The following is a 26920-nucleotide window of genomic DNA, read 5'->3' as shown; positions in this document are numbered from 1 at the left end:
ATTTCACTTTAATACTGTACTGCACATGTTAATGAACCATAACAGCGGTTTTTTTCCATGCTTTTTTTCTAACCAACCAACTCTTAGCTCTAATGACAATACATCCTTAAACTCAAGAGCTGTTTTAAGCAGTCCTTGCTCCATTGAGACACTAAAAAATAATGGCTGTTTGGTACAAGTTTTAGCTTGGAAAAATTGGGATGATTTTATGATGGAATTTCACTTTAATACTGTACTGCACATGTTAATGAACCATAACAGTGTTTTTTTCCATGCTTTTTTTCTAACCAACCAACTCTTAGCTCTAATGATAATACATCCTTGAACTCAAGAGCTGTTTTAAGCAGTCCTTGCTCCATCGAGACACTAAAAAATAATGGCTTTTTGGTACAAGTTTTAGCTTGGAAAAATGAGAATCAACCAGTATGGTCTTTTAAAAAAGATAGTTCAGCCTGGAGGCTTTTTGTAACTGTAGGTGTGTCTCTCCAGCAGGTAGCAGAAGAGGTGGCTGAAGATGGAGAGATGGAGAGTGATTTAGGGCAGCTCCCAGGCCACCATCCGCTCATAAAGGACGGCATGAGTGATGAAGGTCTGTCACATCAACTGCAACAACTTACCTGGGATGCCTCACCATCCAGTATATATTGGTTGAATATGAATTATGAGTTATTAGAAATGGATCTAATTAGCTTTAGGTGTCATTGGTGAATATCCTTGTGCCAGTTGTGATTTGATATAAATGTGTATACAAACTTTGCCGTTGTGTTGGTTTGTCCCTCAGAGGCTCCAGAGGAGGCCCCCCCAGTAGAGGAGGGTGGTCTGGAAGGGGAGAGCTGGGCAAAACCTCTTGCTCACCTGTGGCAGAGCAGACCTCCCAACCTGAAGAAAGAGAGGGAGTACAACCAGCTCATGGAATCCAAACCTCCATATTGCTCCATCTGCATGCTTTTCTACACATACCAGCAGGTAACCTGAACTGAGCATACATTACCAGTGTTCTACTGATCTATACCAACATATGGACTATACACTAAAGAGACCAGCAGCTGTCATAGAGAGAAAATGTCAAATGAATGGTAAATAGTGCTCAATTTATAACTAATATATTACATTACCCTGAAGACATCGTTACGTTACATCCGTTTGTGATTTAAACTATACGTTTTGAACAAAAAGCCTACGTCACAAACTAGAAGTGTGATGCTTGAGAAAGTGATTCTTTAGGAAGTATGGTTAGTCTTAAGAAAGAAGCAGTCCAATTTCATTCTGGGAAATATAAGGTTCCAATGTTTTTGGAACAAAAGTGAGGATATATTTGCCTCTGCTGAATCACTTTTGACCGTTCTGAGATGTGAATCCGACATTTTTATGGTAGTGCAATACTAAATCGCTGTACATCCAAACCAATCCATGACCTGACAATCTACTTATGCCTCATTTCCACTGCATGGTTTGTCTTGACTTGATTTTTTTGGTACCAGTACTTTTCTCCATTTCATTATCCACTGCAGATAGTACCCCCTTAGAGTAGGTGGGATTCATAATAAAGGTATGATATGAGGTAACTGAGCCCATTAAACTCGACGGAGCAGCACTCACTCACACTGAAGCTGACTTTTTGACTTCATTCAACATCAGGATTTATCTTGTGCACAAAAAAACTGTTGGTTTGTCCATGACACCTGCTGATCTCCTTAATACATTTAAGTCCTTGTTTAAAAATCACAATTATTACTGTCCAGTGATCCAGGAGTTGTTTAGTTGTTGCAGCTTTATGAAAAAGTCCATATTCAGAATGGGGTGTAATTTGGTGCACAGAGTTGTAAGCTCCATGTTTGTGCGTGCTGTTCCTGCTGTCAGACTGAATGTGTGAACAGTCCTGTCATGATGGCTGGTGGGCGGATGCGGACCAAACCTCTGATCCCAGAGATGTGCTTCACCACCACCACAGAGGAGGACTCTGAGTGTGAGGAGCAGCCCATCACACCTCACCTAGAGGAAGATGGAACCAGCCTCCTCATCAGTTGTGCTCAGTGCAGCATCCGCGTTCACACCAGTCAGTATACACACACGAAATGAGTTTATTTGCTGCAAATATGTATCACATCCTGTGTGCGCATAATCAAAGTGTTTTTAGACAAATCCTGTAGACTGTACATAGTGTTGTCACAATACCAAAATTATGACTTTGGTACGATACCTGTCTAAAATATCTCAATACCAATGCTGAAAAGATACCGGCGGGAGACTAAAACATCATCAAAGTAATGGAATAAACAGCATGTGGAACTTAAAATTATTTATTTTTATTATTTAAAACACTTAAACTGTAAATTAAAATACATTTTTGTGAAAGCTACTGAGCTTTTTAGCTACCTAACATGTTATTAAGTTCAAAACAAATGACCCAGACCTGGTGGAGGTCTGTGCTCTAATCGGACCATTCTCTACTAATATAAATGACGAAAAGAAAGCTGAGCCGGAAAGGCAAAGTTCTCGATCTACTGGTCAATCTTCGTTCCTACGCTCACCTATGGTCATGAAAGCCGGGTCGTGACTGAGAGAACGAGGTGGCGGGTACAAGTGGCCGAAATGGGTTTTCTCAGGAGGTTTGCTGGAGTCTCCCTTAGAGATAGGGTGAGAAGTTCAGCAAACCGTGAGGAATTCGGAGTAGAGCCGCTGCTCCTTTGCGTTGAAAGGAGCCAGTTGAGGTTGTTCGGGCATCTAGTAAGGATGCCCCCTGGGCACCTTCCTAGGGAGGTGTTCCAGGCATGTCCAGCTAGGAGGAGGCCTCGGGAAAGACCCAGGACTAGGTGGAGAGATTATATCTCCACATTGGCCTGGGAACACCTCGGGATCCCCCAGTTAGGGCGCGCTCACACTATCCTCCCGGACCGAGACCCGGACTTTAGGGTACTTGTCCCCCCTCCCTCTCCCCCCCGCGCCCCAGCCCCGTTTGTACTCACACTACCAGGGCCTCGGCCAATGCTTCTTGCTGTCCATACGCCTTCAAGCCGTAACACGTCACACGCATTGATCGCGTGTGTGGCTTTGTTTACAAATCTTTCCATAGACCTCGGAGTTTTTGTGCGTCTTGTCGACTGTTTTTGAATATTTTCATCCGACCAAATCTGCAGTAAACACTCCACCTCCGCACCACACCAACGTGAACCTTTCCCCACCATTGTTGTTGCTGTTAAATGTCCGCGCATGGTCCGTCCTTCTATTTACATGTCCGAACAGGCGGACATAACGCTACTGCCGTATGGCTCGTGCGCGTGCACGTGCGCACGCTCGTGCTCGTACATGTGCAAACGGCTCCGCTAAAGCCCACCTCTTTCAAGCGGGCCGTGGCGGCCCAGCTGGCCCCAGTTGAGCGCGGAGCGGGTGCGCTCACACTACTTAAAGGTACTAGACTTTAGCTGAAAAACCGGTTTTGGCCGCGGCCAAAAGGATAGTGTGATCACGCTCTTAGAGCTGGTTAATGTGGCCTGGGAAAGGGAAGTTTGGGGTCCCCTGCAAAAGCTGCTGCCCCTGCGACCCGACCCCGGACAAGCGGTTGAAGATGAGATGAGATGAGATTATACATCATTTACAGCAATGCACATGCTGTGATTATATTACCAGTACTGATTGCCTCAAAATAGATCATTAATAACTGGTGTTGTTGATCATGGGCGGCTGTGGCTTGGTGGAAGAGTGGGTCGTCCTCTGTTCGAGAGATTGGTGGTTCGATCCCCATCTCCCCCTGGTCCACATGTCGAAGTGTCCTTGGGCAAGACACTGAACCCGGAATTGCTCCCCGTGCTGCGCATGGGTGTGTAAATGTGGTGTGAATGGTTAGATCAGATTAGATGGTATGTAGATGTCCACTGCCATCAGTGTGAATGTCTGTGTGAATGGGTGAATGTGACAGACACTGTGAAGCGCCTTGAGTAGTCAGATGACTAGAAAGGCGCTATAGAAGTACAAGTCCATTTACCATTTACCATCATACTTGTGAACACCAGCTCATGTTCTGGTAAAGTTAATGTCTCCAGATTGAACTGTTTGCATTCAAAGATGTGTGAACCACATCGGGCAGTTAAACACTTAGCTTTACCCCTGACTGCCGCGATCAACTCTGATGGTGAAAAAAAGTTCACTCGTCACAAAATAAACACTCGCTTGACTTCACGTTACAGTGGGGAATATTTATGTTATCCATCTCTAATCTGCAGCTCTCTGAACTCTTTGAACAAGTCCTCATGTCTTTCATCTAGATGTTATTCCAAGTTGGTCGTGTTTGCTCCCTTGGTCTGTATCGATTTAAAGAATTTAAAGACTGTGTTGTGTCTGTGGGCTTGACACTGTGGGCTACGTTTTTGCTCCGTGCGTCTGCTTATAAACAAGTCTAGGAGGGTCGGCAGGAGCACTCATGTCTGTCACATGAAACCCGCCCTGGCTGCAGGCAGTGATGAAGCAAAGAGAGGCTGCACACAGAAGTTCATAAGTATCGATACTAAAAAAAACTGAAATAGTATTGTTTCTAACCACTGGGTAACGCGGTACCTTTTCTAGTAATGGTTTAAGGTGCAACACTACTGTACACACAGCTCATTTTCTCAGTTATCATTCCTCAAAATGACTCATGTATCATTAGCACAGATGTGTTACTATAGAATCAGACAGCAGCATTTGATGGCTTCAGACTGCAGTGATCAAATACCACCTGTGAATGGCAGCACATGCTTATAGGCCATCATAATGCCATGACAACTACCACAGTGTCACACTGTGTCTTTGTGTTTGTATATTCCAGGCTGTTACGGTGTGGACCCTGCCAGTGTGAGCAAAGAGTGGAAATGTGCACGCTGCAAAGCCAACGCCATGACTGAGGTTAGTGAACACTCCAGGGTGGATTTCTCTGTCTGTCTGTGGACAGATTGTATCACCACAATAGCGTCCTAATCGTCAGGAGATACAGTCAGGAAACCTTACTGGTGTATGGTTGGGTGGGTCTGAGCAAAGGGGTTGGAAAAAAGCGGTACTAAGTGATGTGGCAATTCCAATTGCCTTGATAAATGAGTAAATATATCCATTTGTATGGTGTAAGAAGTTTGGTTTAATTCCAAAAGAGAAACAGAATTCAGAGTACAAAAGAGTTATTTTACAGCTGGATCAGAGCTCCTGCACATTAGGGTTAGGACCAGAGGTGTGACCCCGAACATACTGTAACACAGCATATATAGGTTGGACAAGATTATGAGGTTACCAGGACAGAGGCTCATAATCAAAGGGAGCAGGATCCACAACATGATCTATCAGATGCATTGTTTCATGGCAATGCCAATCAAGTACGGAAGGGGCCATTCAAAATCTAGGCAGAGGGCAGGGTCTCTGCTGATACAGACTTTACACATTGTTTTTAGAATATATTACATATTATACCTTTTAAGTTGTACTCTATTAGAATTGAGATATGTTGTTTCTAGCAGCCTCCTTAGCAGTAAGTTGTAACTGCAGGTGAGCCTGTTCTTTCAGAGCCTCCATCTTGTCACGTGCATAGTTTGGTTCCCTTTTGTAAACTGTATTGAAGCGAATTCACCTCGCTACTTCCAGTCCGTCCCCTATGTTGATCTCTTAAAGCCATACACACACATATGTTCCTTTTACACTTCTGCCCTTACTACAAGCCTGACTCAGAAGTCGGAAGTTCCTGATTTCTGATTACAGGTGAAATTGGTGACGATCTGGGCCAAAAGACCAGCAGCTGTCAGCAGAGTCACTAACATGGTGGTGTATTTACATCTTGAGAGGGAATGTCTCCACAGACACAGATATTGAAATACTCAGCAAAAAGGCAACAAGTGCTTTCATTAGTGGGTCATATGATCAATCATCGTTGTTTAAACTCACTATTCGATGGATAGGAACTTAAAAGACAACTAACTAGATGAAAAACTTACAGATTACAACTTTAAATGCAGGGCTTTCACATTGGATTATCTTAGCCCTGGGCTAACTTGGCAACCTTTCACTCAGAAATTGTTAACCCAGGCTTAACCTAAGCCCAGTGCTATGGGATTCACACAGCACCTATGCTAGCTCTGGGTTAACCCTCAGGCCTTTATGGCACCCTTTTGGGGCTTTGCAAGACATGTTTTTGCTCTCATTATGGTAGTTTTGCTGAGATGATGATATTTGACAAAGGTGTTAATTTTTCAGTGAATTTTAGAATTTCTTCATTAAGACTGAAAAAAACTACACTTTGCACTGTCTACACAACTTTCTCCTGTTGGCTTTAATGGTAGTCAATGTCTCCAAAAAGGGCTTCTAGCAACCCATTTCTTTCATTATACTACCATTGCAATACAGAAATATGAAATTTTGTCAGTTTCTCTTTTTCCCCAGTTGTTCAAAGGGTAAAAAGCCCCCCCAAAAAAACAAAAAAACAGATGGCACCATTTCCCCAGTGATGCATTGGCAAACTGTTAGGGCATAGCAGTGGCTTTAGGGCAGTGGAAAAAATTATTTCAACTAAAAATATTTTGTGTGTGTCACACTGAAATCTGTTGAAATAACTGCATTCATGAAAACCAAGAAAACACTGTATATTTGTATTATAGCAATGGTATATAAAAAAAAATGCATTTGACTATTTTGGGAATGCATCCTACTCTTAGGCCTTAAAATTAGTAGTTTTTAGTGTTTTTCATCTGATCCACTCATTTCTCATATGATTTATCTGCAAAGACATAACAAGGTATTTCCATTGGGTTACATTATATGGTGTAAGATGCTGTTTTCAGGGTTACAGAGAACCAACAGAGCAACTCCCTGTAGAGCAACAAGGCAGCCAGGTGCATCAGTTTTTTTCATGCAGGCGCTTGAAAAAGTTTGTTTGAAAAGCTTTTTTTGTAATAAATTGGTATTTAGAGGGTCAAAATTAGGAACAATTAATTATAATTTGCTTTACATGAATAGTTCTGGAGTTAATGAAAAAAAAAAGTCTAGGTCTTTAGGTCTTTATTGTTTGTATGGGCAGTTGATAGATAACGTGTTCTTCTTGCAGAATTGCTGTTTGTGTTCACTGAGAGGGGGAGCCTTGCAGAAAGCCAACAACAACAAGTAAGTTGTTCTAGAGTCATCAGGAATGGTAAAAGACATCTAGCTGTACTTTAAGTCGACTTGAACAATAAACTGGTTTAAAGTGCCAGGCTGGGGCTGGAGTTCTGAGTCAGCAAACTGGAATAGCCATGGTATGTATGACCACATGTAGGGATTCACCTTATATTGGTGGCTGATATGTTATTGGCTGGTAAATAATAAATTCAGTCATTATTGCTCTGAAAATGGAATGACTTTCAATCATTTTCTCTGAAAATGCAGAACTTTGGCTTGTTTTTTTTATTGATGCGACACTTGAAAGACATTCTGGATGGGATTTATTTTCTAGTAGTAGAGTGAATTACATGGCTATAATGTAGTTTATGATAGTCCCTACAGACACCTCTGATCACTGTGTCTGTGCATGTTTGCACAAGGGCAGTCAATCCACACACACACACACACACCTGAATGTAACATTAAATATTTAGATTTAAAAAATGCTTTTTTTTTTTTTTTTTTACACATTCCTTAAATGAATAATGCCTTTATTTATACCAAAACACACATGTTGCAGCACAGTGTTTACTTGTCAGCTCAGTGTGAGTCTTTACTGGATTTTGCGATTTTTGCTGTCGCTCAGCTTTTCTCTTTTCCTCTCCTCAAACTTGGTTGCTTGTGGTCAGGACAGTCGCTAACTTGTTGTTCTGCTACCAATGTTAGCTGTTTCATCAGTGTAGGCTTTAAAGACATGCTTGAAGGCTGAGATTAACCACAGAGTTACCAGTAATAGCCACTAATTTCTTTCTGCCAGTGCATGTCGGTGACATGGAGACACTTTTGCCAGAGTCACATTTTAACCGAGATGCCTGGCATCTGTAGAGGTCTGTCCTTGTCCGTCTGTCTGTCTGTCCTTAACTGTTGTTATAAGACTATTTAATGAAGATAAACACAGAGGTTTGTTTCTGATTCTGTACCGCTTCCTGATTCCCCAAACTAAGATGTTGGCTGAGGGTCACAATCACAGAACTTGCAGAACGTGTTAACCTTGCATTAAAAATATAAATGGCATTAAAAATTATTTGAGTTAACGCGTTATTATCGTGTTAACTTTGACAGCCCTACTGAATACATATAGAACAGGGACCCACTATTTATCATACACACACCGATACCAATGGCAGCTTATAAAGATCCATACTGTATTTGAAAAACTGTGAAGAAAAACAACATAAAAATAACATACTCTCTGATGGTGCAGCACTATCCAAATGGAACTGAGATTATTCATAAAAAACAGCAGGCACACTAGCAATGATGCATTTAAAGGGACAAGGTTCAAATCAACTACAAGGTTAAAGTGTTTGGTTGTGGTCCAAAGGACTAGAATTAATTAAAAACTGAACACTAACCTCAAAATCCAAGGTCACTCTCTTTGATGAAATGAAATATTGCTATTTTGTGTTTGTTCACAAAACTAAGAGAGGTGTTATATGTAGATTAGTTTACTTTACAAGCCCCACATTGAAAAATGTATACACACAGGCTTTTAGTCTTTCAGTATGACCTACACCATCCTGTATGTCAGACTGCTCATCAAGTTGACTGAATCAGATCAATTGACTGTTATATTTATGTTATAGTCAATTTTATTTTTAATTATCTTTTGTTTACTTTTTGTTAGGTCTTAAAGTTGTATGTGTGTTGCTTTACTTACTTCACTAGGTCAAATCACACTTCACTAGGTCAACATTCACATAGACAATAACATGGACACAAATACCAAAGAACTTTGTTCTATCTATTTATTTTATTTAATGAATGATCCATTTTTCTTATTTATTTATTTTTTCATCAATGTTTGTGTAGGCCACCCCATGCTATCTAAGGTACTTTTATCATCAATTACCAGCCAACAGCTGGATTGAAGACTAAAACATATGAAATGTAATAAAGTCACATTTTTACTTAGTTGTATAGCTTGCACATGGGCAATGTGTGAAATGTATGTTGATCACAGAGAAATTTTATTTATAGTGCCAATTCATAACAAAAGTTATCTCAGGACACTTTACAGAGTAGTTATAGACCACACACTATGACTAATTTGTAATTTTCATAGACCAAACAATTCCCCCGTAGAGTCAAGTGGGAACGAAAACCAACAGGCAGGAACGTGGAACAGACCCAGCTCTATGGAGGATGGACAGAGAGAGATAAAGACAGACACAAAGACAGATGAACAAACATTTCATCAGAAACAAAAATAAATAGTCAGCCTCCTTTAAGGATACATATACGTACTCCATAAATGTGGTGGTAAATGTATATGTCACTATTATCTTTTCAAGACAATGTCCCCTGTCACACTGCAAAACAGGTAAAGCAGTTCCTTGAAGCTAAGAATATTGAAACAATGAAATGGCCACAGTCCAGATCTAAACCCCATAGAGAATCTCTGGAAAATCCTTGTCAACAAAGTAATGTCTAAGAAACGCAATACAGCTAGTGAACTGTGGAAGAGACAGTGTGTCAGAATGGACCAAGAGCAGAGTGAGAAACTAGTGATGTCCTGTGTGTGCAGATGTGCTGAAGTCATTCAAAGCTGTGGCCTCTCCTCTTGATATTTTCCCAAAATAAAGGTAACAGTGAGCAAAATTAGAGAACAGTAACTACAGTGTAAAAAGACTAGATTTAAACAATGTTTTCCTAGGGCTTTAGGATTCAAAAAATTAGTCTAGTTTGTTTGACCAGTATAAGTAAAACTCTTCAGCGCACGGGCACTGGCCACGGCCTGGTTGAGAGAGGTGGACTTTAATAAAACACGGATGCACATGTACAAGCACCAGTATGAGCAATGGCGGCAGTCCTGAGACTATTTATATATGACTTCCAGCCGAACGGTTTGCGGTCGTCGTCAGGTTGAGTGTTTACTGCAGTTTTGGTCGGATAAAAATATTCAAAAACAGTCAGACAAAACTAAAACTCCAAGGGGTGATGACGTATAAGCAAGAAGCATTCCAGCTGAGGCTCGGATCATTTAAAGTAATGTGCAAGCAGGCCTGGGCTGCCGGGGAAGAGGGAGGGGGGCGTGTGAGTATAAACAAGGTTACGTCCACACACAATGGAAAACAATCTTCTTTTTTTCGTCGTTCTTTCCGTCCACATGGCCACGGCTCAAGAAATGTCTGCATCCACAGGAAACCAGTGAAACACTGTAGTACACATGCCAGACCTATATGTGGGGCTGTAACTGCCACAGAAATACACCAACAACGGAGAAGAAGAGACGGGGGAGGCGCTGTGGAGAATCCAAATCTGGAGACTTCCCAAATCCTCCTCCATCCTAGAGAGAAATGTGTGGCTCTGATGCACCAATTACTCTGCAGTTAGTGTCCTCAACGAGCATTGCTGCTGTGAGCCCCCTCCCCGTCCCAAAGCACTCACAGGTGCCACTTTCTCACTACATTTAGGGTCTGCTCACACTGTCCTCCCGGACCACGACCCGGACTTTAGGGTACTTGTCCCCCCTCCCTCTCCCCCCGCGCCCCAGCCCCGTTTGTACTCACACTGCCAGGGCCTCGGCCAATGCTTCTTGCTGTCCATACGCCATCAAGCCGTAACACGTCACACGCATTGATCGCGTGTGTGTGGCTTTGTTTACAAATCTTTCCATAGACCTCTGAGTTTTTGTGCGTCTTGTCGACTGTTTTTAAATATTTTCATCCGACCAAATCTGCAGTAAACACTCCACCTCCGCACCACACCAACGTGAACCTTTCACCACCATTGTTGTTGTTGTTAAATGTCCGCGCATGGTCCGTCCTTCTATTTACATGTCCGAACAGGCGGACATAACGCTACTGCCGTAGGGCTCGTGCTCGTACATGTGCGCACGCTCGTGCTCGTACATGTGCAAACGGCTCCGCTAAAGCCCACCTCTTTCAAGCGGGCCGTGGACGGTCCGCTGGCCGCAGTTGAGCGCGGAGCGGGTGCACTCACATGGCTTAAAGGTACTAGGCTTTAGCTGAAAAACCGGTTTTGGCCCGCCCAAAAGGACAGTGTGATCACACCCTTAGAGACTTTTCACACCCAGTCTATTTGTCCGTCTCTCTACTCTCACGCAGCATCACTGTTGTTGTTATGTGACGTCGTGGGGTTAGAGGTCGGAGGTGAGGCGATAACGGCATCCTTTAACAAAGTATGAGGTTTCACCGTCCAGACGACAACGCCATGGGGGGCGTTTTCAAATTTTCACACTCTGGGACCAGGTTATAAAAGATACAGTTTTCAGGCTCGGGTAACGCCACGGGCTGGAGTGGATGGTCGGCCAAAATGCTACTAAAGCTGCGCGGTTACAGGAAAACATGTCTCTGTGTGGACAGACCCTAAGTAACGTGTTTCATAGCCTTTCTACAGTCTGAAAGACTTCCCAGAGCTCCAGCCATTCACACAATGGAGGTGTCAGAAAAACGGCGTGTGTGAGTGGTCTCTTAACACTCTGATGGTGAAAAGAAGTTTACTAGTAATAAAATAAACACTTCACGTTACATCTGTAGATATTTATGTTATCCATCTCTATAAGTCTTTGAACAAGTCCTCATGTCTTTCATCTAGATGTTTCTCCGAGATGGTCGTGTTTGCTCCCTTGGTCTGTATCGATTTAAAGCATCGTTTACAGACGGACTGTGTTGTGTCTGTGGTCTTGACACTGTCGGCTACGTTTTCAGCTTATTAATGTGTGTGTGTGTGTGTGTGTGTGTGTGTGTGTGTGTGTGTGTGTGTGTGTGTGTGTGTGTGTGTGTGTGTGTGTGTGTGTGTGTGTGTGTGTGTGTGTGTGTGTGTGTGTGTGTGTGTGTGTGTGTGTGTGTGTGTGTGTGTGTGTGTGTGTGTGTGTGTGTGTGTGTGTGTGTGTGTGTGTGTGTGTGTGTGTGTGTGTGTGTGTGTGTGTGTGTGTGTGTGTGTGTGTGTGTGTGTGTGTTGCAGGTGGGTACATGTGCTGTGTGCAGTGGCTGTGCTGGAGGCACGCTTTGTCAACATCACTGAAAGAAGTCCTGTGGATTTGAGTGGAATCCCTTTGCAGAGATTTAAACTGGTGAGTTCAAATAACAGTCACACTTGTATGGATAAGCTACTCTTGCCTTCTTCATTGAAAGCTGGTTTTCAAACAATGTCTGAGTCTCAAATAATAACCAGCAAATAAAGGCTGATTGCTAAAAAAGGTGGAGGGGAGTAAATTGCTCTGTGTGCTGTGGATGGTTGTGTGATTGTGGTTTGAATGATTAGATCTGCCATGTGTGTGATTGGGTGAACCTGACAAGTCGTGTAAAAGCGCCTTGAGTGGTCAGAAAACTAGAAAGGCTCTATATAAGTACAAGCCAATTTACCATTTTGATCTCAGTGAGCCCATGTGTGAATACAGCTGCCCATTCTCTGGTGTATTTATGGCGAGCGAGTAGGTGCATTGATGACGTTTCTTGCGATACCAGACAAAAACAAACATCTGACCGTGAGGAGGAAGGCTGATTTACACAAAGTCCGCAAAAACAAAGTCTAACTGGAGAGACAAGGAGATTCAGGAGCTTCTGTTTTTAAGGACCACTGCTGAAATGACCAAGAAGAAGAAGAAAAATTCAATGAAGGGCAACAGACTCTGGTCTTTATGGCCAAATTACGATCTGTGTTTGTGACCACGACGTAATCTACATCATGTCCTTCCTCCTGCACGCTCTACCTAGACATCCACTGCATTTTCCTGAGTCTTCCTGTGTTTTCATCTCTGACAGAAATGTTACTACTGTAAGAAGCGGATGAAGAAGGCGTCTGGCTGCTGCGTGCAGTGCTCTCATGGCCGCTGTCCCACTGCCTACCACCCCACCTGTGCCCAGGCTGCTGGAGTTCTCATGCAGCCAGATCAGTGGCCCTTTGTGGTCCATGTGACATGCTGTCGACACAAAGGTCCCACTCAGATTGAGGTAAGGAGCTTCTTAAGATCTGTTAAATTCTAGAGGGCTGAACCATTAATTGCATTCAAATCGACATTGCAATGTAATTAATGCAAGTTTCCAACTGAAAAAGCTGCAATTAAAATAAAAACAACAACCAGAGGGTAGAAAACAGCTGACTCCGTGGACTTGCACTATGTCCTACGCGCCACATCACATATGAGTAGATGATGAAAACAACTTGTAAAATGCCACACACAAGCTTTGATGCTCCCAGTACTACAGTGTGAAAATGACCAAGGCTGGGTTTAAGTGAAGTCCAAGTTTACATGTTACATACATGTTAGAGGTCTGAGGTGGGGAGATGACGCCATCCTTTAACAAAGAATGAGGTTTCACCGTCCAGACGACAACGCCATATGGGGTGTTTTCAAATCTTCCCACTCTGGGACCCGCTTTCAAAAGATCCCGCTTTCAGGCTCCGATAACGGCGGCTGCTGTGGATGGTCGGCCAAAACAATACTAAAGTTGTGCGGTTACAGGAAAACGCGTCTCCGTGTGGCTGGGCCCTAAGTGTAGCTTTCAGAATAGAATAGAATAGAATAGAACTACTTTAATGATCCCAAACTGGGAAATTATTTTGTAACAGCAGTAGTGGGTCAGCAAATAAAACACTTTGTACATAACATACATAGAATCCAATATATACATAGTGTATAAGTAAGGACTGCGGGGTTTGTTCCAATACTTTAACTGACTGGAGGTCAGTAAGATTCATATCTATTTTTCAGGTCACACCAGGCCTGTGGTTTTCTTTTTCAGATTTTATTTAAGTTGAGTTATGTTATTACATGTTTACAAGGCATGAAGTTACAAGTTATAACATTCAACTGTGAATGGTGTTTACAATTCAGTAGCTAAATAAAGATATGTTCTTCATATTAATTCATGTATCAATTCATCTTATTCATCATAACATGTTGGCCTGGCCTACATGAAAGTGCAGTTAATATGTTTCCTTTATCCATTCTTGTGTTGTCAGACTACAGAATGAGTAAGAAGATAAGGAATTAAAAAACAATTGTAAACTTGATCGCAATATTGGCCTAAAAAAAACTTTTCTCACTTTTTTACCCTAGTACTCAGGGACTACTGAAGGTGTGTCAACAATAGTAAGTCCTAAACATGCCATTTCCTTATTCCCCTCTGGCAGCGCAATAAAGCAGCCATGCAGGAGCTGACTGTGGGACAGAAGGTCATATGCAAGCACAAGAATGGCCGCTACTACCAGTGTGATGTGGTGCAGCTGTCTAAAGAGACCTTCTATGAAGTCAACTTTGATGATGGTTCCTTCAGTGACAATCTCTTCCCCGAAGACATCGTGGTAGGTCTCACTAGTTCATCTGTATCTTGTCATTTCAAAGAAAATTAAAAAATGTAAAAAAGACACACAGTTAGTAAAAATCTTAAATTCAATCTTTTGTTATTAGGTTTGGTAAATAAATACTTTAACATATTGTCCATTTATATTTACATTGCTGCCCACTTAGATATTCATGTACAACTATAAGATTTTTCTATTTTTGCTGGACTTCGAGGTCATCATGATGACAACTTTCGTGATGTCATGGAGACCTTTATTAACCTCAGTGCAAAGAGAACCGTGCCTCTATTTGACAGGCTTATAATGCAGACAGGCCTAATTCTTTCTGTGTATCGCTCAGGATGTTATTAATAGTTTCATGTTAAAAAAATAAAATTGGGTGTTTTAAATTTGCCTGTAGCAAAAGAAGCATTAACATTTACATTTCGTTTTAACTTTGGCAAGAGCAAGGGGTGACAGAGTTTGTGTCCTTATAAATACTTCATCTCATCTCATCTCATCTTCATCCGCTTATCCGGGGTCGGGTTGCGGGGGCAGCAGCTTTTGCAGGGGACCCCAAATTTCCCTTTCCCGGGCCACATTAACCAGCTCTAACTGGGGGATCCCGAGGCGTTCCCAGGCCGTCCTTACTGTAAACAGCTTAGACGGTTCCCCGTTTCCCCCTCCTGAGATGTCGAATGGTTTTCCAGAAGCACCTTGGTGCCACCTTAAGTCCTTCTCCATGACTGCTCCGAACTCCTCCCACACCCGCTGCTTTGCCTCTGACACAGCAGAGGCTGCAGCCCTTCTGGCCTGTCGGTACCTTGCAACTGCCTCCAGAGTCTTCTGGGATAACATATCCCGGAAGGCCTCCTTCATCAGTCGGACAGCTTCCCTGACCACCGGTGTCCACCACTGTGTTAGAAGGTTACCGCCCCTTGAGGCACCTAAGACCTTGAGGCCACAGCTCACCGCTGCAGCTTCAGCAATGGAAGCTTTGAACATTTCCCACTCAGGTTCAATGACCCCAACCTCCACAAGGATGCCAGAAAAGCTCCGCAGGAGGTGTGAGTTGAAGATCTCTTGGACAGGGGCGTCCTCCAGACGTTCCCAGTTCACCCGCACTAGTCGTTAAGGCTTACCTGGTCTGTCCAGAATCTTCCCCCATCCTCTGACCCAACTCATCACCAGATGGTGATCAGTTGACAGCTCTGCCCCTCTCTTCACTCGAGTGTCCAAAACATATGGCCTCAGATCAGATGATACGATCACAAAATTGATCGTCGACCTTTGGCCTAGGGTGCTCTGGTACCACGTACACTTATGAGCATCCTTATGTTCGAACATGGTGTTAGTTATAGACAATCCGTGACTAGCACAGAAGTCTAATAACTGACGACCACTCGGATTTAGATCAGGGAGGCCGTTCCTCCCAATAACGCCTTTCCAGATGTCTCCACCATGTGAGTATCCCCACACCCGCCCGGCGACTTACACCCTGGGCAACTCCAGAGAAGAATAGGGTCCAACCCCTATCCAGGAGTACGGTTCCAGAACCGAGACTGTGTGTGGAGGTAAGCCCCACCAGATCTAACTGGTAGCGCTCCACCTCCCGCACAAGCTCCGGCTCCTTCCCCGACAGAGAGGTGACATTCCACATCCCCAGAGCCAGCTTCTGCTGCCCGTGTCTGGTCCGTCGAGGCCCCTCACCTTCACTGCCACCCGTGCAGCAGCGCACCCGCCCCAAGTGGTTCCTCCTGTGAGTGGTGGGCCCACAGGATGGAGAGGAGGGAGGTGCCACGTCACTTTTTCGGGCTGTTCCCGGCCGGGCTCCGTGGCAAACCCGGCCACCAGGTGCTCGCTGGCAAGCCCTCCGTCTTAGCCTGGCACCAGACGGGGGCCCCGGGCTTCCTCCGGGCAGGGTCTCTCTTCCTCTTCCTCGTTTGTCCATTTAGTCTTTGTGAACCATTCTTAGTCCGGCCCCTCACCTGAGACCACTTTGCCATGGGAGACCCTACCAGGAGCACTAGGCTCCAGACAACACAGCCCTCAGGTTCACAGGAACACACAAACCTCTCCATCACGATAAGGTGATTGTTCCCGGACAGGGTAAATACTTCAATTCATTACAATTCTATGCACGTCAAGATTAGGGTGGGACAAAATATAATTTTGGGCGATATATCTAATGTGTAGGTGTGAGTAAGTGTCTGAATGTGTGAGGGAACAACTAAGCTGAATAAATTCATCATTGTGTTTTGTCTGTTAGAGCCGAGACTGTGCTCAGCTTGGACCACCACCCCAGGGTGAAGTGGTTCAGGTACGATGGACAGACGGCCTGGTGTATGGGGCCAAATTCGTGGCAGCGCATGCCATCCACATGTACCTGGTAAGATTTTCTCTTTGTTTTTGTGTTTTTTTGGAAAAAAGTTTGAGCTGCTGTTATTAATAGCACAATAAGCTCACAGTGGTAACCCAAAAAATGGACGGGACATGGAGATATACTAGAGACTATCAGTGAACTACGAACGTGCGAACAAACGACAGAATTGTTCCTGGCCCTTTGAGTAGAAGCCTGTGTGAAACAGTAATTCATGGCCGTGGTGGCCGATGTTGACTGCTGTCCGCTGATCTCAGTGCTTCCACCTCAAAACCAACGCTGATTGGTTCGGTCGCTTGGCAAACTTCTCCAAATTTTCTCTGCCGCACGTTACCAAACTGATCTGAGAGGAAATATAATGGAGCTCGGAGAACAGGATTGTCTTGCGAGGCGGCTTCCCTTCACCACCCAAGAGAAGTTGTGTGAACTACATGGCGGGGTTACTGTGCAAGGCCCAGGCGGTATGGAGGGGGAAAGCAGCGACGTTTGGGGCCGCAACATCGCAAGCACAGAGGCACTGGACACCCTCTTCGGGGAGGATTAGTTTGAAAATATGGATTGTTGTTTCAGTGAGCCATGCATTGTTCCTCATAGAAACCCACTGTGTGGTGGAAGTCCAACAGGCACCAGGACAAATAACTGAGCGTTGTGTCAAAGCAGCAGCTGCTGATACCTGCCACCTCTGTGCCAGAGGAGCGCCTGTTCTCCACAACAGGACTGATCATTAACAGGATGGGAACGAGGATTTAATCCCGTTTTTGTAAGGAGCCATGTTTTGAACTTGTGGTTGTGAAAAATCAATCCTTAAAGGGGAACTGTGACTGTTTTGATTGAGAATAAGCATTGGCTGTTGGTAGGCTGTATTGCTGTGGGCATCATCACTGCAGGAAGATGAGTTGATTTCTAAAAATAGATGTATGTACAAATGTCAAACAAAATGGTGTCAGAAGAGATTTGGTTTGATGAATAATTCTCAGAATGCTGAGATATTTCAAGTTCATCAATGCTGCAATCTGCATTTTTCCAGAGTCACAGTGGAGTGTTGTACTAACTGTCACCTCTGCTGTTATTTGATTGTCTGGATTAATTGGTAAAATGATTGGATAGTAGTGAACTTGCCTGCTTCTTTCTAAAATGCTGACAGGGTGCTTTACCTGCAGAGTTTGACCGTGAGCAGATCTCAGTGACTCAGGACTCCTTTGTGACCTTGACCCTCTCTCAGACTTAGGAGCTGCTTTGTAAATGAGTCTAGTTCATTTGAGTGTAACATTCAGGCACACTTACCATCCCTGGCCAAGTTTAGAGAGGTGGGCTTCGGCACGGCACAATTGCACATGCACAAGCAAAGAAGGCGTACTGTATATAGGTGTATAGGCAAAAAGCAAACATGCCTTGGCCTGACTGAATCTTTTCAAGCTGTGGGACAGCAGGCCGGATGAACTGGACAAAGTGCACCAGTGCATCCTTACAGTCCTTAAGTTAGGACTAGCCCTCCCCTAACTCAGCCAGTTCAGATCTGTTTTTAACCTCAGACTGTTGGTTAATATGTCCCCTGCCTTAAACCCTGTTATCTTTGGAAAGCCCTATCCAGTCTTTCAAGGACAGAAACGCTGCTCACACTTAATATTAAGTGGAAAATGAACATAAAAGTCATATTTAATAACTTTCTCTCCACCATTGTTCTTAAGTTGTTATGGCATGTTGGATGCTGACTTCTTTTCTAGTATAACATTTTTGGTTAATTTCTACTCTGAAGCACTTTGAGGGCAGCAGTAGCTGGAGAGGTGTCAGTTCACATCCTTGGTACTGTGGAGGTGTCCTTTAACACCAAACCCTGAGCAGCTCAGGGCGCCACCCCCTCACTCCTAAAGGGGAATTTCTGTGTTTTTCAACATGTACCCTATTTCCCAATGCATTTCTGTGTCAGTGACTACTTGCAACAACTTTTTTTTTTTACAGTGCCAAATCACAACAAAAGTTATCTCAGGACACTTTACAGAGTAGGTATAGACCACACTCTATGACTTATTTAGGATTTACAGAGACTTCCCCCGTTGAGTACGATGGCAACGAAAACCTTCCCTTTAATAGGCAGGAACATGGAACAGACGCAGCTCTGTGTAGGACGGGCATCTGTCTACACTGGTTGGGGAGGAAGAAAAGGAGAGAGAAAGAGAGAAAAGACAGACAGATGGACAGAAAGAGACAAAGACTGACACAAAGACAGAGACACATTTCCAGAGGTGCAAGCAACCACAAAAGTAACAGTGACTATAGTGATAGCTAAAGTAATGTGAGTATCACTTATATGTTATGGCAGTTAATACAACAGGACAACAGAGAACAGCCAGGGTGACGGAACATGACATTGACAATAACAATTATGGTGGTAAATATGAAGTTGAATTAGTAACGTGCATTAATGAGACATGAATGATACAGACAGAGAGGAGAGAAGCTCAGAGTATCAGGAACAGTATTATCCCCTGGCAGACTAGGTGTATAGCAGCATAATTAAGCAGAACAAAATCTTAGAGTACATGCAGGTTCTAAGAGAAATTGAATGGTAATAACAACATAGCTAAGGGCTCGTAAGCCATAGCTGTAAGCTTTATCAAAAAGGAAAGTTTTCAGTTTACTCTTAAATATGGGGAGAGTGTCTGCCTCCCGAATAACACTTGGGAGTCAGTTCCACAGGAGAGGGGCTTGGTAGCTAAAGGCTCTGCCTCCCATTCTACTTTTGGAGTCTCTAGGAACGACAAGTAGCCCTGCATTCTCAGAGAGCAGCGATCTAGTCGGGTAATACGGTACTATGAGCTCTTTAAGATACGACGGAGCCTGACCAATAAGAGCTTTGTAGGTAAGGAGAAAGATTTTAAATTCTATTCTAGATTTTAGAGGTAGCCATTGCAAAGAAGCTAATACAGAAGAAATATGTTCTCTTCTATTTGTTTTAGTAAGTACACAAGCTGCAGCATTTTGGACCAACTGGAGACATTGGAACAGCCTGATAATACGGAGTTGCAATAGTCCAGCTTAGAAGTAACAAATACATGGACTAGTTTTTCTGCATCTTTCTGAGACACAATGTTCCTAATTTTCACAATATTACGCAGGTGATATTACCACAATATTACCATCGTGGGGCCACCACTCGCAGGAGGAACAGCTGGGGTCGGGTGTACTGCTGCACGGGTGGCAGTGAAGGTGAGGGGCCTTGACGGACCAGACACGGGCAGCAGAGGCTGGCTCTGGGGACGTGGAATGTCACCTCTCTGTCGGGGAAGGAGCCGGAGCTTGTGCGGGAGGTGGAGCACTACCAGTTAGATCTGGTGGGGCTTACCTTCACACACAGTCTCGGTTCTGGAACCGTATTCCTGGATAGGGGTTGGACCCTATTCTTCTCTGGACTTACCCAGGGTGTGAGGCGCTGGGCGGGTGTGGGGATACTCACAAACCCCCGGCTGAGCGCCGCAGTGTTGGAGCTCACCCTGGTGGACAAGAGGGTCGCCTCCGTACGCCTGCGGGTGGTAGGGGGGAAAACTCTGACTGTTGTTTGTGCATATGCACCGAACAGCAGTTCAGACTATTCGGCCTTCTTGGAGACCCTGAGTGGAGTCCTGCATGTGGCTCCAGTAGGGGATTCCGTAGTTCTGCTAGGAGAACTGCTGGGAGAAAAATGAAATGAACGCCCATGTGGGCAATGATGGAAACACCTGGAGAGTCGTGATCGGGAGGAACAGCCTCCCTGATCTAAATCCGAGCGGTCGTCTGTTATTAGACTCGGCCTCGGGGAAGACCCAGGACTAGGTGGAGAGATTATATCTCCACGCTGGCCTGGGAACGCCCCGGGATCCCCCAGTTAGAGCTGGTTAATGTGGCCCCGGAAAGGGAAGTTTGGGGTCCCCAGCTAAAGCTGCTGCCCCCGCGACCCAACCCCGGATAAGCGGTTGAAGATGAGATGAGATACGCGGGTGAAAATAGGCAGTCCTTATTGTTTTATTTGAGAATCGAAAGACATATCCTGATCAAAAGGATCAAATTCCTTACTGTGGTGCTGGAGGACAACATAACATCATCCAGAGTAACAATAGCTTTAGCTATTGAGTTTCGGAGGCCTTCGGGGCCAATTACAATAACTTCAGTTTTTAGTTTAACATCAGAAAATTGTAGGTGATCCAGCTTTTTATTTCCTTAATGCACTTTTGAAGTGTATCTAAATGATCAGTTTCGGTGTATCATCAGCATAACGATGAAAATGTATGGAGTGCTTCCTTATAATATTTCCTAAGAGAAGCACATATAAGGTGAATAGAATGGGCCCAAGAACAGAACCCTGTGGGACTCCGTGACTGACTTTAGTGTGTATGGAGGATTTGTTATTAACATGTACAAACTGAGATCTAGCTGATAAATAAGACTTAAACCAGCTTAATACGGTTCCTTTAATGCCAATTAGATGCTCCAGTCTCTGTAGCAGGATGCGATGGTCAAAAGTGTCGTAGGCAGCACTAAGATCTAGTAAAACAAGTACAGAGACAAGTCCTTTGTCTGAAGCTATTAGAAGGTCATTAGTCATTTTTACCAGTGCTGTCTCAAGTTCTCAAATAACTAATTATTATTAATTTTTAAGAATTGAGCACGGGCCCCACAGCCTAACTGCTGTGTACCAAGTTACAATGTAATTAAACGGGGCGCCTGCACACCGACAAAATACATGTCTGGCAGTAGTGTCCTGGTCACACTACAGACACACGGCTGTGGTTCAGAGTGAGAAAGAGCAGGTCATTCTCCATTCGAAAGAATGCTGGATTTGATCCCTGGCTCCACCTGTCCCCATGTCTAAGTGTCTTTGGGCAAGACACTGAACCCCATGAAATTCTAGCCCAAAACTCCCTGTATTGCTCAGGGGTGTGTGAATATGGTTTGAATGATTAGATTAGTGTGAATGGGTGAATGTGACAAGTAGTGTAAAAAGCGCCTTGAGTGGTCAGAAGCCTAGAAAGGCGCTATGCCCTCTATCCCCTCTAATATTTGCACCGATCATTGAACCCCGCACCCAGATTATCAGACTGCAGTAGTGGCCAAATGTTTTGAGAATGTATTGAAAGTATTGGTTTTCACAAAGTCTGCTCCTCCAGTCCAGATATTTGTGTCAGATGTTACTATAGTATATAGAAGTATTATTACTGTACAAGCCTTTCATGAGATTCAAAGCCTTTTATTGACATTACATAGGTCAAGTTTATGCAAAGTCGACTAAACTTTAGAAACTGCTCAGTTGAACTTGTTCTGTCCTGACATTTCTTGAATGTAGGTGGAATTTGAGGATGGGTCACAGCTAACTGCCAAGAGAGATGATGTCTACTCTCTGGATGAGGAACTCCCCAAGAGAGTCAAATCCAGACTGGTAAATGCAACCCAAACCACACACAAATTAACTTTTTACCATGCATCATAAATGTGTCTGATCCTGTGTTCATTTGACAAACAGAGTTGGAACTAAAAAAGTGTAAAATCAGTGAAAGTCATTGAAAAGCAGCTTTGTGTTTGTCTCTGCAGTCTAAAGCGTCAGACATGAGATTTGATGGCATCTTTGAAGAGAAGGAGATCATCCAGGAGTCCAAGAGACAAAGAGTGATTAACTCTCGTTACAGAGGGGACTACATAGAGCCTGTGATCTACAGAGCCATCATGGAGTAACCCTCACTTCCCCACACAGCACCAGCACTGACTCAACTGTGCTCACTGTACCTTAACTTAGCAGCTAGCCACTGAGAGAGAGTAGCTCCAAATGACTTCCTTCAGGACTCCCTTTGGGCTCTTCTCTTGTTTTACTTGTTTTCTTTGTTCAACCAGTAAGAATTATATGTGCTTTGTGTGACTGTGATCAGACAAACAGGAGTAATTTTGACTTCAGTTTTTCCATAGGACTCCACAGTGCAGTAGGCTGACGTCCAGCCCTGGCACTACAGAAAAGTAGGAAGCAATACTAATATGGCATTTGTTCAATAAAGTAGCATTTTGACAGTAAAAAAGACAAGGCTGGAGTTAAATTAAATGAATTGCTCTTCACTAAACATTTAGTGAAAGTATTTAATATGAAATTCCGGTGTGAAATCATCCCAGGGTCTTTTTCAGAAAATACACAATTTTTTGGTGTAACAACTATTAACGGCCATATTCAGGAGAGTGGCCATCAGTCAGCCGTGGCTAACACTGATTAGCTCGGGGCAATATAGTGAAGGCATTAAAACGTCTTTTTTAACCACTTATACTGCTCAAAATAACAGCAAACATCTGCAGTAGCATGAGAAGTCCTTACACATAAAACAAAGAACCAAAAACGTAGTTATTGAACCCAGAGTTTATTAAAAGAGTGTTTTAAAGACTTACCTACTGGCCCCTGTACCAGCTCCTCTCATAGTAAAGTCCATTCAAGTGGATTAGCAAATGCAATCCAAATTAATTCTGTCAAATGATAAGCCTTATTGCAGCCATTCCTTAGGTACCTGTCCCTCCCACACGCTACCAACTCAATATTATTATCAATGAATCTGTCACTTATTTTTATTGACTAATCACTTTGTCTATGTCAGAAATGCCCTTCACAATTTCCCTGAGCTGAAATGAGCGTTTGTGCATTATTAATTAGTTGTTTTGGAGTTCCGAATAATATAAAACATTAAGGAACAGGCTTCACATCGGAAAAGCTTGAAATATTGGCATATGTGCTTGGAAAAATGACTAAAATCATTTATCTTGATTCATTTTCTGTCGATTGACGAATGGACTCACCTGCAAAGATGTTGCCCCTGATACCTGCCAGGCTCCACATTCAGAGAAGGCACAACTGCAGTTCTACCAAGCTAATTGAATTCAACACAACTTTATATTGAAATACTCATGTGGACCCTTACTCCGTAGAGTACTTTAGTGTTGGATTACTATTAACTTGCTAGCTGAATTGGCTGCACCCTACCTCTTTCTGTTCCCAGTAGAGATTGTGTATCAACTTGCAACACATTGACATAGATGATTTGCATAACCAGAGCAAGACATTTCTCTATAAATGATATAACCAAACCAACCCAAGCCCTACGTCAACACAATGAAAAAAGTCCTGTGTCCAATACAAAGGCACCTCTGAGAGCCTGGAATGATACAAAGAATGTTTGTGCTTGTGATCCCTTATGAAAAAGTGGCAGTCATTTCTTGAAACAATGGAGTTACAGGAAGATTATTTTTTAACATCAAGCAAATCTGCACATACAGGTAAAAGCACCCCAAAGTACTGACACCACTGAATTGTTTTTTTTTTTCACTAGTGAAAGTACAGTAACCTGAGTTTCTGTACCAATACTAAATTAATACTGTTTTTAATTCCTTAGTTTGAAAAATTGTAGTTAAATTGGCGGAAATTGCAATTGCTATCAGGAACTATCTGTTAAGAGTAAGTAAAGATTAAAAATTTGACAGATTTTTGCTACGGACTCATTTCAAGTTTTCAGTACCATCTGCATTTTGAAGTGGATATCAATGTTTGAAAGTTTTAAAAAGAAAATATTAACAGATTTTTTGGATCAAACATTTTAGATGATGATTGGTTGAGCATGAAATGTATTGGTAACCTTAGTCACAGTCATGTGACAGAAGAATCTCACTAGTTTTTCTCTGGGCTCTCAAATGCACTTTGAAGCTCTAAAAAAGCTAGTAAGTGACCTTTTGAGTTGACACTGTTTACGGTTATACATAAATTTGTTATTTACTAAGATATGTATTGAGCACACATTTCTTTTTACAGTGCCAAAATAAATTGAGGTGTGATAAGCTGTTTTGGACATGGTAGAATGCTGCAAACCTGGTGTGAGTAATTTAAAAGGTTTTACTCAAGGGTTTTTCATATTGTTTCACATGATTGTGACAAATGCATACAAAAATAATAATTTACGGATAACCTATTTCTTTCAGTGGGAGCAGTGCCATTTGATCCTGTGATTAAGCCTCCTCTTTAACTCCAGTTATGAACTTCTTTCCTTCACATTGAATTTAGTGTGTCAAGTGAATATAGCTTGTTTTTACCAGCCTATTTATTAAGGTGCTTTAAGAAAGTAACCTCTGCATTACAGACATGCATCTGCAGTTATACTGCAGAGGTTTAGGTTCATGATGTATGTTCTATTTTTTCTACATTATATAGATGAATTTTAAAGAACCCATTCATTTTTTTAATGCGCTTTGTCTACCCAATTGTTTCCTTACTCTTCTACTGAAAGTTGTGCATTGCACTTTTATTTAAGTCCAGTTTGCGAGGAAATTTGAATAGTTGTTTGCTGCCATTGCTGATTTGTTAACAGTCTGTTTTAGAATGTTTATTGTACTTTTTATAAAAATGTCTTATGGATAGTGCACCCCTCCCTCTTGACCAAGCTCCAGCCTGTGAACTTGTTCTTGCCATAGTGCAGAGACTGCAGACAGAGGAACGCTAGTTTTCTAGTTAGTCATTGCCAATTCAAAGAACCTGCTTTCATCAGTCCAGTGGAGAATGAATTTATTTTATTCATAAAGTATCAATACATTGGGAGGGGGGAATCTTATCTATTTTATTGCGTTGTTTTGTAAAACATGTTCTATGTGTATTTTCACAGAGACCTGTGAAATGTAAATGTCATGTAGTCTATTTTAAGATGTTACTCATTGACCCAGGACATTGGCTGTCTGTTCTCGTTGTGCAACTGAACTTCCAGATTATCATTCAGGCAATTTTTTTAAATAATTTGTTTATTTCAGTAAAGAAATTTGCTTCAGCTCTATCAGTCTGTTTTCATTCGACATTTACCCACTTGTTATTTATAATTATTGGTACCTGTTTTTCTCCTGAGGTACACTTTATTAAGAGTTTAGATGCTGTAATTAATATTGTTCAGTCACTAAGACATCAATAAGACCCACTTAAAGTTGTAGTCCATAAGAATTTAGACACATTTTTCTAGCAGCCACTCCAAATATAGCGAGTTTAGTGGTACAGGCCAGGTACACACATTTAAAGGTTGAATATGGAGAATGGCCAGAAGGTGTCGTGGCCTTTACCACCCTACTCGCTAGACGTAACATTCTCCTTAAATGGAAACATGTTTCTCCACCGACTCATAATGGATATGTGAAATTTTACAATGCCTAAGGTTGGAGATGTTAAGGTTTTCACAGAGTGGATCTTTGACAGCATTCCCAAAAGCTTGGGACACGATGCTGGCTCTCATTAGTAATAGTCTTACTGTTACTCCTGATGATGCTGAGGACACTTCCTAGTGCTTGGAAGGAGAGACCCTCTCCCCCAGCCCCCACCACCCTTTATCTTTTTCTTCAATTACTTTAATTATTTTTGCTATTAGCTATAACTTTTACCCTATTTTTCCTCATTTTACCTGAATTATCTACTTATGTTATATGTTATATTACTAAGTTGGTTACTGTGAATACATCTGACATGGGTTGTTGGGAGGGGTAGTGGGATTCATGCTAGGGTTTTTTCTTTTTCCCTTTAAGGCAGACGCGCTAATGCACTATACAATTGTTGTACTTTTTCTTTTTTGCCTGTCTGCAAAATTGCAGGAGTTTGACTGACGATGACCGTTAGCCGTTAGGGTTAACCGTTCCAGCTAAGTAAAGATGAAAGTGATGTTAGCGATCAAGGAGAAACGTAGCCATTTGGGCGTGCGTTTTAATGGCGTTCCTCTCCTTTCTCTGTCCATGGAGTGAATGCTTGGCCTATATTGACTCTGGTTTTTGCCCATCTCCGCTCACTCAGTTGCTGGTACAAATAACGCCCCCTTCACTGAGGCTCCGAAGCAGCTGCAGGATTGGCAAACTCCATTTCACCCAGTGCCAGTCTACAGTAGCTGCACCCAACAACAGACAACCCTGGCAACCAGCAACGCCCAACGCTATTGGCTGGAACGGGACAGAAAGTTCTCAAATCTGTCAAAAAAATTTTAAATGTTAATTCAGACCTAATATATTTTTTTATGGAAAAGCAATATTTTCATTTATTCCTCCCAATGTTTTTCAGCTTTTAAAAAAAATAAAGCCTTTAATAAAAAAATTAAAATTGCTTATGAACACACAAACCATTCATTTCATCTC

The 26920-nt window shown here is 42.7% G+C and overlaps 1 protein-coding gene across 3 annotated transcripts in view; it reads left to right on the top strand.

The window, feature by feature from the left end:
- The window catches only part of kdm4aa (lysine (K)-specific demethylase 4A-a), a 43476-nt gene extending 17888 nt beyond the window's left edge, over window positions 1-25588 (top strand). For 2 of the 3 annotated variants that reach the window (XM_083911091.1, XM_083911092.1), the window contains exons 12-22: window positions 490-589; window positions 782-966; window positions 1861-2056; window positions 4802-4878; window positions 7055-7110; window positions 12076-12184; window positions 12876-13064; window positions 14248-14418; window positions 16667-16786; window positions 22095-22187; window positions 22340-25588. In XM_083911091.1, the coding sequence (XP_083767217.1) occupies window positions 490-589; window positions 782-966; window positions 1861-2056; window positions 4802-4878; window positions 7055-7110; window positions 12076-12184; window positions 12876-13064; window positions 14248-14418; window positions 16667-16786; window positions 22095-22187; window positions 22340-22480 (1437 nt within the window). In that variant the 3' untranslated portion in view covers window positions 22481-25588. The remainder of the gene's footprint in view (window positions 1-489; window positions 590-781; window positions 967-1860; window positions 2057-4801; window positions 4879-7054; window positions 7111-12075; window positions 12185-12875; window positions 13065-14247; window positions 14419-16666; window positions 16787-22094; window positions 22188-22339) is intronic. The other variant, XM_083911093.1, reaches the window with a different exon arrangement.
- Window positions 25589-26920: the final 1332 nt, after the last annotated feature.

This window comes from Echiichthys vipera (genome assembly GCF_963691815.1).
Source record: "Echiichthys vipera genome assembly, chromosome: 3".
Taxonomy (NCBI): Eukaryota; Metazoa; Chordata; class Actinopteri; order Perciformes; family Trachinidae; genus Echiichthys; species Echiichthys vipera.
The sequence above is the reverse complement of the archived record's forward strand: the minus strand, read 5'-3'. Positions and strand labels throughout refer to the sequence as shown.